Source organism: Cornus florida, unplaced genomic scaffold (assembly GCF_030987335.1).
Source record: "Cornus florida cultivar Cherokee Brave unplaced genomic scaffold, ASM3098733v1 CherokeeBrave_3.0.0_Hap2_Chr10, whole genome shotgun sequence".
In the NCBI taxonomy this organism is placed as follows: Eukaryota; Viridiplantae; Streptophyta; class Magnoliopsida; order Cornales; family Cornaceae; genus Cornus; species Cornus florida.
This window is the reverse complement of record NW_026775580.1, coordinates 93548528-93563414: the sequence shown is the minus strand read 5'-3', so window position 1 is coordinate 93563414 and position 14887 is coordinate 93548528. Positions and strand designations below refer to the sequence as shown.

Here is a 14887-nt window from a genome sequence, read left to right as displayed (position 1 = left end):
TGTAGGTTCTAACGACTAAATCCGTTATATACTTGTGTTCATGTTTAATTTCTCTCTCAGACTTTTATATTTTTCAACAAATAACCATAGATGTTAATTTCGTTGGTGAAGAGACTGGTAGCCCAAGTTGACTGAATGCACTTACTTATACGATGAAGTGGCAGCTTATAGACACCAAATTGAGGGATTAACGTGGGCATCATATCTATCCAGATGAAATCATTTACTGTTTTGTTTTGGTTGTGTAAAATTGAACTTAATGTACATCTTTTATTAGATTTTAATTTAACCAAGCCACGTACCTCTCCTGTTCTATTTAAGCTTGTGTGACATTGAATTTGTGCAATTTTTATTAATTCAAGAATACCTAGATGAATCATTAGTAGAGAGAATTTTCTTTACATTAGTAGTTAAATTTTTTTTAAAACGAATTAAATAAAAGGGTGGTGTAATTTTTTTTTTCTTAGTTCAAAAAATTATTTTGAGTAGAAACAACCAAACAGATTTATCAGTTTTTATTCTCTCAAAACAATTTTATAATTTTTCCAACTAAATAGATTATTAGACTCTAAAAACTGAAAATTGAACCGGGCATCAACAACAGGGTATGTAGATGTTGTTAGTCTTGGAAGGGACACATTAGATACAAAACCAATCTTCGTACAGTTGGAACAAAGTAGTTAGTCTCATATTTCAATTGCATTTTTGTGCTTGATTCTTTAAATATTGTCTCAAACAATAATCCAATAAAATTCAACAATGAATATGAGACTTGAACTCGAAGTAGAATTTTTAATTTTCTACAAGTGGAATTCGTGTGTAAGAGTTTGGGCATGAGTTCTCCATTGTCTTGTATAGTTCTTTTATTTCGTTTCAATTTTGTTGTGAAGGCGATTTGATTATTTCCTCTAGGTAAGACCGCAATGATCACCTTTTATTTGAGAGGCGAGGACATATCACTAGACTACATTCTTTGATCATGATTAATTTAATTTAGAATAAATACGATATCAAAGTTCAAGATTTATATAATCAAATTGTAAAATATATCCATTTATCTTGTTTTTCTTCTTAACTAAATAATTTGTTAAACAATAAAAAATATTTAGTTAGTTATGCGTATATTGACGGATCGGATTCGCGAATTAAGATTTTCTCTAAATTTTCTAAAGTTATTTATTTTTTAACCATAGCCCATTAAATAAAATTTTAATTTATCAATATTAATTTATGTATATAAATAATCATTAACTAATACATTCTTAGATTCTATTAAATGATTATTAATTAATTGAATTAATTAATATATTCTTTATATATATATATATAAATATATATATCTCGCGCATAAATAATACGTAGTAGTATAATTGAAATAACCTAAAAGTTTGGGGGAAAAAAATTAAAAAATCTTCAATTTACCGTCGTCTCTTATCCGCTTCAATTTCATTATTGCCGTAAAGATCATAGGCTAGAGCAAACACGGGGTCTGAATCGTTTGATCCTCGCTTCAAGTCCATTAAATGAATCGCCAATAACATTCTAAAACTAAAAAATGGGAATTATTTTGTATAATTATCATTCACTGCTCTCAAATTCATTTATTACCAAAAGACCCACTTCATCAGATTTTTCTCTTCACCAGGTCCGCTCCTTCATTCCTTCACGCCCTCAGATCATCACAGGAACATTGAAGATGGCCCAGCAAAGTTCTACACAAAACCCAAGTAAGGAAATTCCTTTTCATATCTCCGTGTGTGTGTGAGAATGTTGATTTCATATTTTTTCAAAACAATTTTCTTATAATTTCTGTATGGATCAAATAAACATGGGAATAACTAACCTGCATATTAGGTGGGATTTTTTTTGTTCATAACTGATGTAGTTCTTACAAGAAACCAGATAACATCCAGAAGTGGATAATTACAAATACATGACTCTAAATGCTCTAACACAAGCTTTTATGAGTTGAAGCTAAATAACCTGGATATGCTATTGACACTTCAATGCTTATAATATGGTAATTGATTGTAGTGGTAAAAGCTTGTAGTGTTAAGCATTAATTGTGGGTTCAAGACTTCAAGTTTGAGGGCATGAAATGTGTACATGATGCCTAAGGTTGGGCTGGGATCTCATTCTACCTTCCTAGTATGCTGCATTGACGGGATGACACTGGGTAGTGAGTAGTGACCTTTGACCTTTTGAGAATAAAGGTGGACAGTATCATGGGGGTTCAACTTGTTTCTAGAAGGTGAAGAACATTTTATGGTCTTAAATTTGATTTATCGAATTTTTACTATTTGTTTTTTCAGTAAGGGTGGGTTGAAAAGTTAAAGAAGGAAGAATGTAGCTGAACGAATGCATCCGCAGATGAATTACCCCTCTTTTATTTATTAATTTTTTATATCCCTCATAATCTATTAAGGAGCCGGAATGATTAGGGATGCCTCTCAAACAAAATCATTTTTGAACCTTCAATTCAGTTTACATAGTTGCTTTAATTTAAAACAGGCTTCTTCCATATGACTTGTTATATAGAGGTGTCAGAAAAAAGTTCTCGTGCAACAATCACTTGATAATTCAGTATTTCCTCACCTTGAAAATCAATCTAGTAATAAACTTTCAAACGTATAAATTTATAAAGGTTGTCTTCCTTTTCTTCTTCCCAGATCTTCCACAAGTTTCTGTTATGTGTGATTTTGATGTGCTTCTCTGCCCGGTTCCAATTAAATGTTGATTGATCTTTATGTACATTTTAAACAATGTGTCCATGATATCAACACATCAAATATCTCACGACTGAAGAGCATCAAACTCCTTTATTTTTAGAAATGTTCCCAAGATATATTGTTAAATCCTTAGAACCTAATAGAAATAATTACTAATAGCATCAACAAAAATAATGAAAAGTAAGATATTGTAGTTTATAAAGTTGGAACTCCAAATATGATTTTTTTTTTAAGGGGAACTTTGATGAAGAAATTTTAGACTTTTTAGTTATGAGAACTGGTATGCAGTAAGTCCAGTCGGTTGCGCATACAATTATTACTAATTCTGAATTCTGACACATTGGAGATTACTTATGCTTACCTCTTAAAACTGGATAAGATATTTTCTAGTGCTAATAAGTTGCAACGTTTCAGTAATGCAGCAACAGAAAATCGTAATTACAAACAACAACAGTGAGAAACTTGTTGGTATATTGAATGAAACTGGATCTACAGAGATCGTGATCTTGTGCCATGGTTTTCGATCCTCAAAGGTTGGTAATCTGTGATACTTGAAGTGCTATTTTTCTTCTACAAAGTATGTGGGATGCTTCGGTGGTGTTATTGAACTTATTAACTTAAACCTCTATCCTTATGTTTCAATTTGATTATTATCCATGTCCTCCATTATTAACTGTTAATTTTTCCAATTAGCATATCAATCCTAGTTACACTGTCAAATGCCAAAAATTATTTCTACTTTGGTAGTTTAGTAAGAATGAAATCCTATTTTAGAGAGCAAAATTACTTCACGTGTTGTAGATTGCAGACTAGATCAGTAGGTGCTTTTGAAAATTTCAACTTATATCATAATGTGGATACACTGTTCACATTCAATGCATGCATGTACTCCTTGCTGCTCATCTTGTAGAATTTTCAGGGCGTAAAATTTTTTATTTGCTGTTTTCACCCTGAAGAAGTCATATATTGTAATTCTGCTGCATGCTTGAAGTGTGCAATCATGTTTACAACAGAAAAAGAGAAGTGTGAAAATGATAGGGGTAAACTATTCTTAGGTTTATTAACTTAGCATCCTTGTTGGGATTGGATATAACTTGAGCAGATTGTGATTGTGCATCGATATCATTCTCAACATACTACGGATCAAATCTAAAATGAGAACAATCATTTATGAGGCAATTTTTTTCATTAGGCTTAAACTAAAGGTTTAAGCCCTTAGTTATACTTATTGTGCTTGGATTAATTGAATATTTGATTATTATATTCAAGACTAAATTTATAATTTCTTTTACATGACTTATCAACACGAATTCTTATTTTTTTTGTTGGTTATCAATGACTTCTTGCCATGTTTAGGAAGAGCTGTGGTGTCTGCTAAAATTTCTGTAATTTTTTCTTTTTCATTTTTCATATGATGGGTTTACATTGGCCCCTAATCTTTTAAATTGGTTTTCAATGCATTTTTTTTTTTTGGCATATTAAGGAAGAAATCCTGCGGTTTATGTTGTTTGTTGATGGCATAGTTTTGATTCAAAAAATTGAAGTAAAATTTAAAACTCTCCTAGTTTAATGCTTGGTAGCTTAGGCAGGTGAATCAGTGGCCATTTGAGCATCTTGTTAGAGCTTAATACTTGGCTAAGCATCCAATTGTTGAACATTGGAATGCATCTAGTTGCTAGTGCTTGTCTGCTCTTGGATTGTGTCAAGATTTCTTATTTTGGACTGATGATAGTTTTGTTGAAGTTGTTGCTCTTGCTCTCTACTATTTAAGTGATTTTATTGAAACCAAATCCCCCATTCATATGGGATTAAGGAAAGGATGATGATGATACCGAACCAAACCATTAACTATTTGTAAATAGGTATTGGTTCATGGGTCAAACAACTGGATTGTCCAATCCAATTAGATGCTCCTGCTATGAACTACCACAAATTAACTTTACTAATAAACGAAACATACTAAACAATACATATTGAGTGTTCTTTTTTTTCTAAAGGCTTTTCCTAATATGCAACCCTGTGATGGATAGTGTGGAGCCTGGTAGATACTGTACACCAAGGCCCAATTCCACGGATCCAACTTACCAAAATACCCAAATTTTTTGGTGGGTATTTTGGTAATTTCTGCACTTGTTATGTTGCCCTAGTGAGAGGGTATTTATTCATTCTGAGCTCTCCATATCCGCTACTGTTTTGATCATAGTGAAATCCCTACAACCCTTGGACGTAGCCCTAGATTTTGGGTGAAGCAAGTAAAATTTGAGTTCTTGTTGTGTGCGTTTGATCCCTTTTTTGTGCTTTTTGTTTAATTTCGCAACACCCTGGTGCATGGAACTAGGGGTGGGCAAACCCTGGTTAGTGCGTATGTACATAATCACTGGAATTACTTTAAATTCAGCCAAGTACGCTCAGGAACAATAATGGCTTTAAACAAAATGAAAGACAATAATGCTGAGCTCATTGACTTTTTTGTGCTGATTTTGTGCAACCAAATTTGAGTAATACTTTTTTGAGTTGTACATCCATCAAGAGTTCACATAAAGTTTGAGGACTGATGTTTTGCTCGATTATAGAATTGATCTCACCACTCGTGTTTCTATTCCAGGAGAGCAACACTATGGTGAACCTTGCTGTTGCTTTAGAAAATGAAGGACTCAGTACCTTCCGTTTTGACTTTGCTGGAAATGGGTAAGCTTCTTTGAATTGTAGGGGTGTAGAAACCGTGACCTTCATAGTTACCACTCATTTGGTGGTGTTCATCCTAACTCTTAGCTTGGACCTTCGCCTTCTTTTTGGCTGACTTGTAGTTTTATTTCTTTGCATCTTTTTTATATATTTTTTAAAAGAATTAATTATGCTGATCAATAAAATTAAAAAAGAAAACATCACCTCTCAGGCAAAAAAGTATAGTCATTTTAGTAAAGGATGGATCCAAATTACCTATGTACATTTTATTCGTTACTATATAATAACTATGTTGAACTTGCTTTAATTATATTTTCCTAAAAATGGGATTCACTCCAAATAATCTGTTATGTCTTCTTTAGATACATGGATATTGCTTTACTTCAATGATCATGGTATAATTTTTGTTAAATCTTTTTTGAAGCTTTATTGATTATTAGCAGTGAGAGTTTGAAATAATGAATGAACATCTGTACAATTATCTAGATTCATTTAGAAGTGATTGAAGAATTGTTACTTGTATCCATTAAGACACACCCCAATAACTTCATTGAAAAATATACAAAGTAACATCACAAAAGTTTTGTTACATGGATTAGTGAGCTAGCATTATGCAGTGTTCCCATGGTTACATGAATTGTATGCCACAAAGGGTGATCAATCTTTGTGATGCTTATCAGAGTTGTACGTCAATAGAGTTGAGATGTATTGTAACCTTCAAAAAAAAAAAAAAAAAAAAGAAAAAAGAATTAAAATGTCTTGTTCTTTTCAGTGCATGGAAGAAAAGTAACAAAGTAAACAAAATTGAAATGACTTGTTCTTTTCATAACAGAGTTGTGAATCAATAGAGCCGAGATGTAATCTAACCTTCGATAGAGAAAAAAATAAAATTAAAAAAGGAATTGAAATGTCTTGTTCTTTTCGATGCATGGAAGAGAAGTAACAAAGGTACTCACACACACACAGATGAAAAATAAATAGAAAATAAAGGAAAAGAAAAAGAAAGTTGGAAAGGACCTTACTATTACATGGAGTTTTCTTAAATGTGGTGCATTTATCTCTTCCGGTTCCCTGGAGATGCAGTCACTTCATTTTTAATGGAGTATTTGAGAGCTGACTTCTTTAACTGCCGCGCAACTTCCGATATGTATTTTTTCTTTTCTAATAGGAGAGTATTAACCCTGGAATCTTCTTGTGGTTATTTGATGATTACATTAGTTTGGGCTGTTGTTCCTATCATCTTCCTAGTCTGCAGACTTCTTTGGAAGAGATTTCTCCGCTTGCACACCTTACTCATCAGTTAAAATTTAATAAACTCTCTTCTTCTAGAAAACAACTAAAAATCTAGTCTAGCAATATCTTTCAAGAATTTCCTTCTTATATAGATGTGTTTAGTCTGTAATTAAGCCAAAACCTTATAGAATGACATCATCGTGTAAATAAATAATGACGATGTCAAGCAACCTAAATTGAATCTACCGAACAAGTTATAACATGGTTAGATTGGGTCCATTAGTAAAGAAAATCCATTTCACCTTTTACTATTTGAACCATGGCATATCATAATCCGGAAATGATTGCTACAGTACTCCATCCATACTAGTAATGTTTTGCATAATGTTGGAGTTGTTAAGGCAACTTTATGATGCTTATATACACTTATATAAGTTTTCCATTCTGCATTATTGGAGTCATATTGCTGTGCACAACTTCACATTTGACTTAAAATTTATACTGAGTAATACTGTTTTTTAGGGAAAGTGAAGGTACATTTCAGTATGGTAACTATTGGAGAGAGGCTGAAGACTTGCATGCGGTAATTCAACACTTCAGTGGGGCAAACCGGCTAATAAGTGCGATTCTTGGTCATAGTAAAGGTGTGCTTGTTTATACTAGATATTCATCTACAAATTTTTCCCACTGAAAACACGGTTTATGCTTAAAAATAAATTTGTGATTTCCAAGTTAGAACAGTTGATTCAGTCTGTTAGAGGATCTAGAATAAGCAAATTCAAAGAAGATAGAAGAAAATAACTGCTTCAGTTACTTGGCGAACCCACGTAAAATGTTGAATTCTAATTTAATAGGAGTCCCTTTTTTTTTTTTCTCTTTCTTTTTTTTCAATACAGGTAGTATTCTGTTGATTTTGTTTTTATTTGTTTATTTTACTTTAGACATGGGTGTTTTCATGATTTAAAACTTCCCAAGACGTGTACTATGGTGGTCCATGTGTCTAATTTTAGGTCTTTTGTATGTTGTTTGTATGTATATATATATATATTTTATGTGGCCTCAAGTACTCATAAGATTGACTGTACTGGTCGAAATTACCAGTTAAAATTCAGAATACTTTGGAGCCTACATATCTCTATCCAGTTAGAACAAAATTTGGAGCAATTATGCTCTTTGGGAGTTGTCTGATATAAACTCTAGGTGTGTGGTGCTTATGGGATTCTAGGAGTGATTCCTAAAATATTTCCTCCAGCTCTTTGCAGTTCGCCAAGCAGATTCCTCTGATTCAATTTCAATTGTTGTTGTTGTTGTTGTTTTTTTTTTTTTTTTTTTTTTTTTAATCACAAAGGCTTATTCTTAACCCAAGCTTTTCTTTATTCTATAAGCCCTGTATTAAAATAAAATAAAATAAAAATGCCATCCACATCCTAAATCTTCTCTAGAAATCCACGAATGTACCTTTAAAACCAAGGCAAGACCATTGTTTTGCTATGTACACAACCTACAGTGCCCCCCCAAAAATTTTGAATTTTTTTTTTAAGTATAGGAAAAAAAAAAAAAATTAGTATAGGGAAAAAAGAAAATTTATATGGGATGGTCTATACTTGGCGCCCCCCCCCCCCCCCCCCCCCCCCCCCCAAAATTTTTTTTTTCTCTAATGGGCCTTTAACAAATTTAGGCCCAAATTCATTTGCAATATAATAAGATTGTGTGTATATATATATATATAATATACTCAAGCTTTGTATAGTTGTTTTTTTTTTTTTGATAAGTAAAATTTATTGAAAGACGCTCAAAAGGGGAGCGGAACCCAAAGGAAAACACAAGGCCAAAAAGCGCCTCAAGCCTTCAAAGAGGCCAAAAAAACAACGATCTCCTCAATAGATCTATACTCAAGCTTTCTATGGTTGTTGTATATGCTGATTGTAAGCAGGAGAAGTCTGATAGTGATAGGCTAGTTGTTTCAAATTGATGACTAAATAAGAATTTTAACTTTATTTTTTATAATAAGGCAAAACGGATGTGAATATGTAAGTTCCCATTCTTTCTCCTTTTATCTTCTGTTTTGCTTTTCCGTTTGAAGCTTCTGTCAATATTAAAAACCCTATTTTTTTTTTTTTTTCAAATACTCTTCTATACATTATTTCTATACCATAGATTAGGAATATATATATATATATATATAACTTATATAACATTATCAATCAATTAAACAAATCTCATTTTGTCAATATATACTTTTCCCCAAATTTTATTAATTGATTCAAAGATTCGGTTCCAACTTGCAAAATCAAAAAAATCTCTTTCACTCTTGAGTTGAGATCGAAATTGGGTAATGAATAGGTCAGATTCTCAAATACCATATAAATTACTCCATCTGTCCCAAAGCAGACAACTATTTTGGGACGATGGGAGTATATAATAATAATTTTTTATGCATTTTTTTTTTTTGGATAAGTAAAAATTTATAAAAGGCCCCCAAAAGGGGAGCAAATCCCAAAGAAACACACAAGGTCAAAAAACGCCTCAAGCCTTCAAAGAGGCCAAAAAAACAACAATTTCCTCTACAGATCTATAATCTCTCCCTGAAACAAAAAAGATGAAAATAATACAGAACTTAAGCATAGAAATAGGCTTCTCCTTTCCATCGAAATATCTCCGATTCCTCTGGAGCCAAATGCACCACCAAATACAAAGAGGCGTAACCCTCCAAGCATCTCGAATGAGAGCCCCCATTGAAAAACCTCTTCAAGCCTCAATCAACCCTCTAGAGGATCTAGGCATGACCCAGGGAATCCCAAATAACCCAAGCATCAAATCCCAACAGTCCCTAGCCAAACTGCAATGTAAAAAAAGGTGATCCACTGTCTCCTCATCACGCAGACACAATTTTTTATACATATAATATATGTGTATTATTAAAATTTTCAACATTTTCTTTTTTAATGTTGCAATTCATACTTTCTTTTTTTTTTTTTTTTACCAAATTGACAAAAAGTTGGCTAGATATATATTTGTATGAATATAACGAATAGTTTAAAAATAAAAATTGGCTTGAAATAGTCTTATGGTAATGTTGCTTCAAAGTTTGGCCCCTCCAACTGCAAAATCCTGGCTCCGCCCTTGGCGAGTCTTCCAATCTTTTAGATATATAACCTACACACTTTCCATGGCTTACACCATCATATGGTCAATTGTAGTTAGCATTATTGAGTTTTTGAAGTATTTGCCTACAACAACAATATAAAGCTGCATACAGCCTTCAATAACATCCCACTCCATTTGACACATTCTGGGTCAACATTGAGTTGTGTGTAGGGCACACCTTTTTCCTTAGTATTGGTATAACGACATTTAAATAAAATCCATGTCTTAGATTTGTGGTAAAATTCAAATATATTCCAATTATTGCAGCCCAAAAAAGATTAGGATTGTAGGCCTCAATCCAACCAAATCCAGTCACAATTCCTAAAATGAAACAAAACTCTAGTGAACTGTAGATACTTCACCCATGGTTGCTTATTTTTGAGGACTAGGATGACAATTACTTGTTTAAGATGAACTGGATCTCGATTACGTAACCATCAAAGGATGGGGGGATGCTTTATTTTCATATGAATTCATTGTGACGAGTAAAAACTCAATAAATCATGTGGGGTAATTTTTCAGTTTTGTTTCTCAAGGGGTCAGCTTTGAAATCCATTTCGGTAACCATTTACTTGTCCACATCATATTTTCTCTGCAAAAATCTGTTTCACTGAAATTAATCCATGCAGGAGGCAATGTCGTGCTCCTATATGCATCTAAATATCATGATATCTGCACGGTTGTCAATGTTTCTGGCCGTTATAATCTGAAGGGAGGCATTGAAGATCGCTTGGGTAAAGACTTCATTGAAAGAATCAAGAAGGATGGTTTTATTGATGTTAAAAATAGATCAGGTAACTTATAGATTCTTTTGTGGAGCTCTTACGTAATATGTATTTTTTCCTTTTGAATTTTAGTTTCCCCCTTCCTTTCTTCTGTCTTTGTTTTATGAAAGTTATAGGAAAAATTGTAATCTATTAGTCCATGTCCAATATATGCATGAATAATTTAACTGATTTTGTATGCCTCTAAATTCAAAGTTAAAGTAGTTCTGTTAGTTTTGCTCTCCTTAGCATTGTATGGATTTGATATGCTTTATTACCATGTTTTTACGTGTTTACTCTTAATTTAGCCCTATGCCTGCCAAGAAACTTTGTATTTATTTATATGTAATATGATAATGTTTATTCAACCGATTTGTAGTTCTTTCGATGAAGGCTGTAGGAGTATGTGACTTCCTGCAAATGGTTATAAGTGTTATGGAGATGATGGCGTGTCTGATTGATAACTTGTTTTTTCTCTAATTGAAATTGTATTAATGATAGAATGAAAACAATATAGTGCAAAGGCAAAAGTGAAAGCATACCTCCGCTGTACAACACAAAAGGAATAACAAATAAAAAAGATTACGAGTTTTGTTGATATTCGACAGTTGCATCATTAAATTATGTTCTCCGAAGGGCTGGCAATAAAAAATCAATAAAATGCATCCTAAAAAATTTATTAGCAAATCAATAAAATGAATCCTAGAAAATTTATTACGAAATCAATAAATTTCCCGTGGAAGACGGTTTGAGTCCTCCTTTTTCTGTCTCTTTGGGTTTCACGGTACCACTTTCCCGTGGAAGACGGTTTGGCATTCAAAGGCGCCTCTTAGGGTGGCTTTTTTTGTTTGGACTGCAGCTTGGGGTAGGATTTTAACTCTGGACAATTTGAGGAGAAGACAAATCATTGTCAATCGGTGTTGTCTGTGTAAGAATGATGAATGATGGAGAGTCCGTGGATCACCTTCTTTTGCATTGTCCTATGGCCCATGACTGTTGGAGTCTCATTTTGGGTCTTTTTGGTGTCCAGTGGGTCATGCCCCGGACCTCAAGGGATTTGATTGACATTTGGAGGGGCCAAAGGGTGGGGGCGCATGTTCGGGAGTTTTGGAGGGTAACCCCCCTTTGTGTTTGGTGGAGCCTTTGGAAAGAGCGGAATAGAAGATCGTTTGATGGGGAGGAAGCTCCCATTGGGGCGTTGAAGTTCTCTATTATCTGTTCTCTTTTTTGTTGGGGTTGGGAGAGAAATTGTACATCTTTAGATGATTTCGTGGACTTTTTGGGTTCTTTGGGTCCGTAGGTCTTCCCCTTTCTCTCTTTTTTGTTTTGTACAGCTCTTGGGACGCGTTCCCCTTTTGAACACTTTCTAATACATTTTTACTTATCAAAAAAAAATTCTAACATAATTTTAGGTTGTCTTCTGATTTTGCCAAAACGATTTATTATGCACTTATTGTGTATAATAAATATATATACATGACGGTTGACAGAAAGGCTCCTTTTGTAGGAGAAGTTGATTATCGCGTGACTGAGGAAAGTGTGATGGATCGCTTAAACACAAATATGCATGAAGCATGCCTCAAGATTGACAAGGAATGCAGGTCAGAACAAAGTCAATTCCATCTTATAGATTATAATTATGTTTATTCCATTTTTAAAATTATGTTGATTGGGTACTATCATGATCACCAGGTTTTTTAAAAATATTATATGTAGGAAAAAAATACACAGATCGAATGGAGTTTGTTATTGCCATCCTATCTTTAATCCCCAAGGCCATAATTTATAATCCATTTGGTAGGCAGGAGAGAGAGAGAGAGATCTCTGGTGGTGTGTGTGTGTGTATACATGTATATAATCAAACTTTATTCATCTTTTGCTTGTCACATTAAATAACTTAAGATCAGAACATCCTAAAACTAAGAGGGAGTAACCAAAAATATATCCAATCTCATGGTTACATATAAAACCTCAAATTTCATTCCTAGAACCTCTAAAAAATTTAAAAATGAATATTACGGCAAGGTTATAAACTCCTTATATTACTGGGAAAAAAACTTCAAATTGACAAACTTCCATGCAATATTCTTCGTGGATCTCGCGTCAAAATGCTCTAATCACAACTTCTAGGTCTTAATGTATTTTCTCACATCTTTTGACCTGTCAGCCCCTGTTCTTTTCACTTGTCTTGTGTTCAATTGGTATCGTACTCAGTTCAGCGATCTCTATTGCATGGCTAAACCGTTTCAGCTACTCTAATCTTGACTCTTGGTATAATTCTTCTCACAGTATGCAATCTTCTTTAACCCTATCGTCTCTTGCCTTGCCTTGTATTGAATCTCTAACACCGTCATGTCAGATGTGCATTTTATGGCTTCTTTTTTTTTTTTTTTCATTATCAGTTTTTATACCCCCATAATAACAATGCGATGTGATTTTTTTGCATCAAAGAAGAACTCATTTTTTCCGTTATAGAGAATGAAATTGCATTAGCTTCACTGACCAAACCATGCACTATTTACGTATACTGTGAAAAACAAGCTCGGAAGAAGCCATGGCCATGAATGAGCTCTCAGACAAACTCAGTCCAATAAGCTCCGTGAAGTTGGCTATTGCAATTAATAACTAGTACAATTGGATGTTAAACTATACCTTTTGATAGTTGTATATATATGCATGTGTGTACGTATCTATGGATTTGAAAACTTACTCACCCTTCTCAGTTGATTGTTCATTCCAGTGATTGTTTAGTTGGTTGTCATAGTTCACATGACCTTTTTATTTCTTTTATGGTTCGTGTTGAATGTTGTACATACAGGGTTTTGACGGTCCATGGATCTGCTGATGAAGTTATCCCGATCAAAGATGCATTGGAGTTCGCCAAAATCATACCTAACCACAAATTACACATGGTAGAAAGAGCAGATCATTGTTATACTTCACATCAAACTGAATTAGCTTCTGTTGTTATCCCGTTCATCAAGGAAGGTCTGCAGCAAGGCAAGGATATTTCTCAGTACTCTTGTGTCCAGTGACCAACAGACCTACATATTTAGTAGGATTTCAAGAGATTTTAGATCTATATAGAAGTTCAACTTCTTTAACTTTCTCATGATACTAACTCAATTATATATATACAGGTTCTTAGCGGAAACGACCACTGATTTTGTGAGAGATGTTTGAGCCAAACTGCATCTGGAGCTTATTAAGCAGGAAACTCCTCCTCCATCATCCCCATTGTTGGTTCCTGATAAACAGAATTAGGGTTTAAGCATCAATTGCTACTTGATACACGGCTGATTCGACCAACACTATGTTCTCTCTGACGCATAATGAATTAAGCAGGAAACTACTCCTTCCTCATCCCCTTGTTTCCTTGCAACATTTGTTGTGGTTAAGCTTGAATTTCAGAATTGTTATTAACTTTGTATATACATTTTCTTTTTCTACCCTCCATAGAATCTTCAACCAATAAATCCAGGGGTTAACCTCCAGAATGACTGGTTTTTGGTTATTTAATCTGATCCCCCATAAAAGTGACTTAGGTGCAGAAATGTTGTAGCCGTCGCGGCTGAATTTAGCCAAATCTTAAACCTTGTTTTTTACATTAGCCCTAATATCCAGTTTATTCACAAGAAGATTTAGTTAATGTAACACAAGTCTCCTGCTTCCAATGAAGATAGAAGAGAAACCCTCAAATACCAGTGTTAGAAATAGGCTTGCTTTCTCCCCTTGAAAGTTAAAACTATTCAACTGTAGAACCCTAAAATGATTGCCCCACTGAATATTTTGGCCAAATAATACTAATAATATATGTGAATGGCATAATCAAATTATTATGATGGAGGGAACAATATAGTTTTGATTGGCACTAATAATGGGAGAAAGCCACTGCATGTGATATGCCACCATACAAAAAGCAACATCGTTCCTCCATTCACACCTATTAGGTTAAAAATGGCATGCTTAAAAGAGTTTTAATATTGTCCCGCGGTTTTTTTTTACCGGGAGCAATAAAACTGTCAGAAATTTGCAACTATTTTCGACAAATTTGGAAAAACTGCCTGTCTATTTTGTCAAAATCCGCATTTCTTATGAACTATGGGTAGAGACTATCCCAGTAGTTTGTACGGCGGTTTTGAACGCGGGATAAAATTTTATTTTTAATTTTTTAAATTTTGCAATTTGGTAAAGCTACATCTTTTCTATTTAGGCTCCCTTTATTTGACTATAAAATATATTCTGTATTCTTTGTGTTTGATTATTGTAAAATATTTACGAAGAAAAAATATATTAAAACGTAACAAAAATAATTTATTTATCAATTTT

The 14887-nt window shown here is 33.5% G+C and overlaps 1 protein-coding gene across 3 annotated transcripts; it reads left to right on the top strand.

Moving 5' to 3' along the window:
• The first annotated feature begins 1448 nt into the window (after positions 1-1448).
• LOC132275932 (uncharacterized) lies at positions 1449-14009 on the top strand. 3 transcript variants are annotated; one of them, XM_059777141.1, is made up of 8 exons: positions 1449-1727; positions 3144-3262; positions 5335-5417; positions 7170-7291; positions 10424-10588; positions 12066-12159; positions 13377-13546; positions 13699-14009. In XM_059777141.1, exons 1-8 carry the CDS (start codon positions 1556-1558, stop codon positions 13704-13706), a joined length of 933 nt encoding a protein of 310 aa, XP_059633124.1. In that variant the 5' UTR covers positions 1449-1555; the 3' UTR covers positions 13707-14009. The 3 variants fall into 3 exon arrangements, with proteins under 3 accessions (XP_059633124.1, XP_059633122.1, XP_059633123.1); XM_059777139.1 differs by having other exon boundaries at positions 13377-13613; XM_059777140.1 differs by having other exon boundaries at positions 1450-1727; positions 13377-13558.
• The last annotated feature ends 878 nt before the right edge of the window (positions 14010-14887 follow it).

Bases quoted from the DNA above. Each gene is read 5' to 3' on its own strand.
- LOC132275932 (XM_059777139.1), top strand. From the start codon at position 1,556: ATGGGAATTATTTTGTATAATTATCATTCACTGCTCTCAAATTCATTT. The intron at 5,418-7,169 runs GTAAGCTTCTTT...ACTGTTTTTTAG, and splicing joins TTTGACTTTGCTGGAAATGG to GGAAAGTGAAGGTACATTTC. The intron at 10,589-12,065 runs GTAACTTATAGA...CTCCTTTTGTAG, and splicing joins TGATGTTAAAAATAGATCAG to GAGAAGTTGATTATCGCGTG.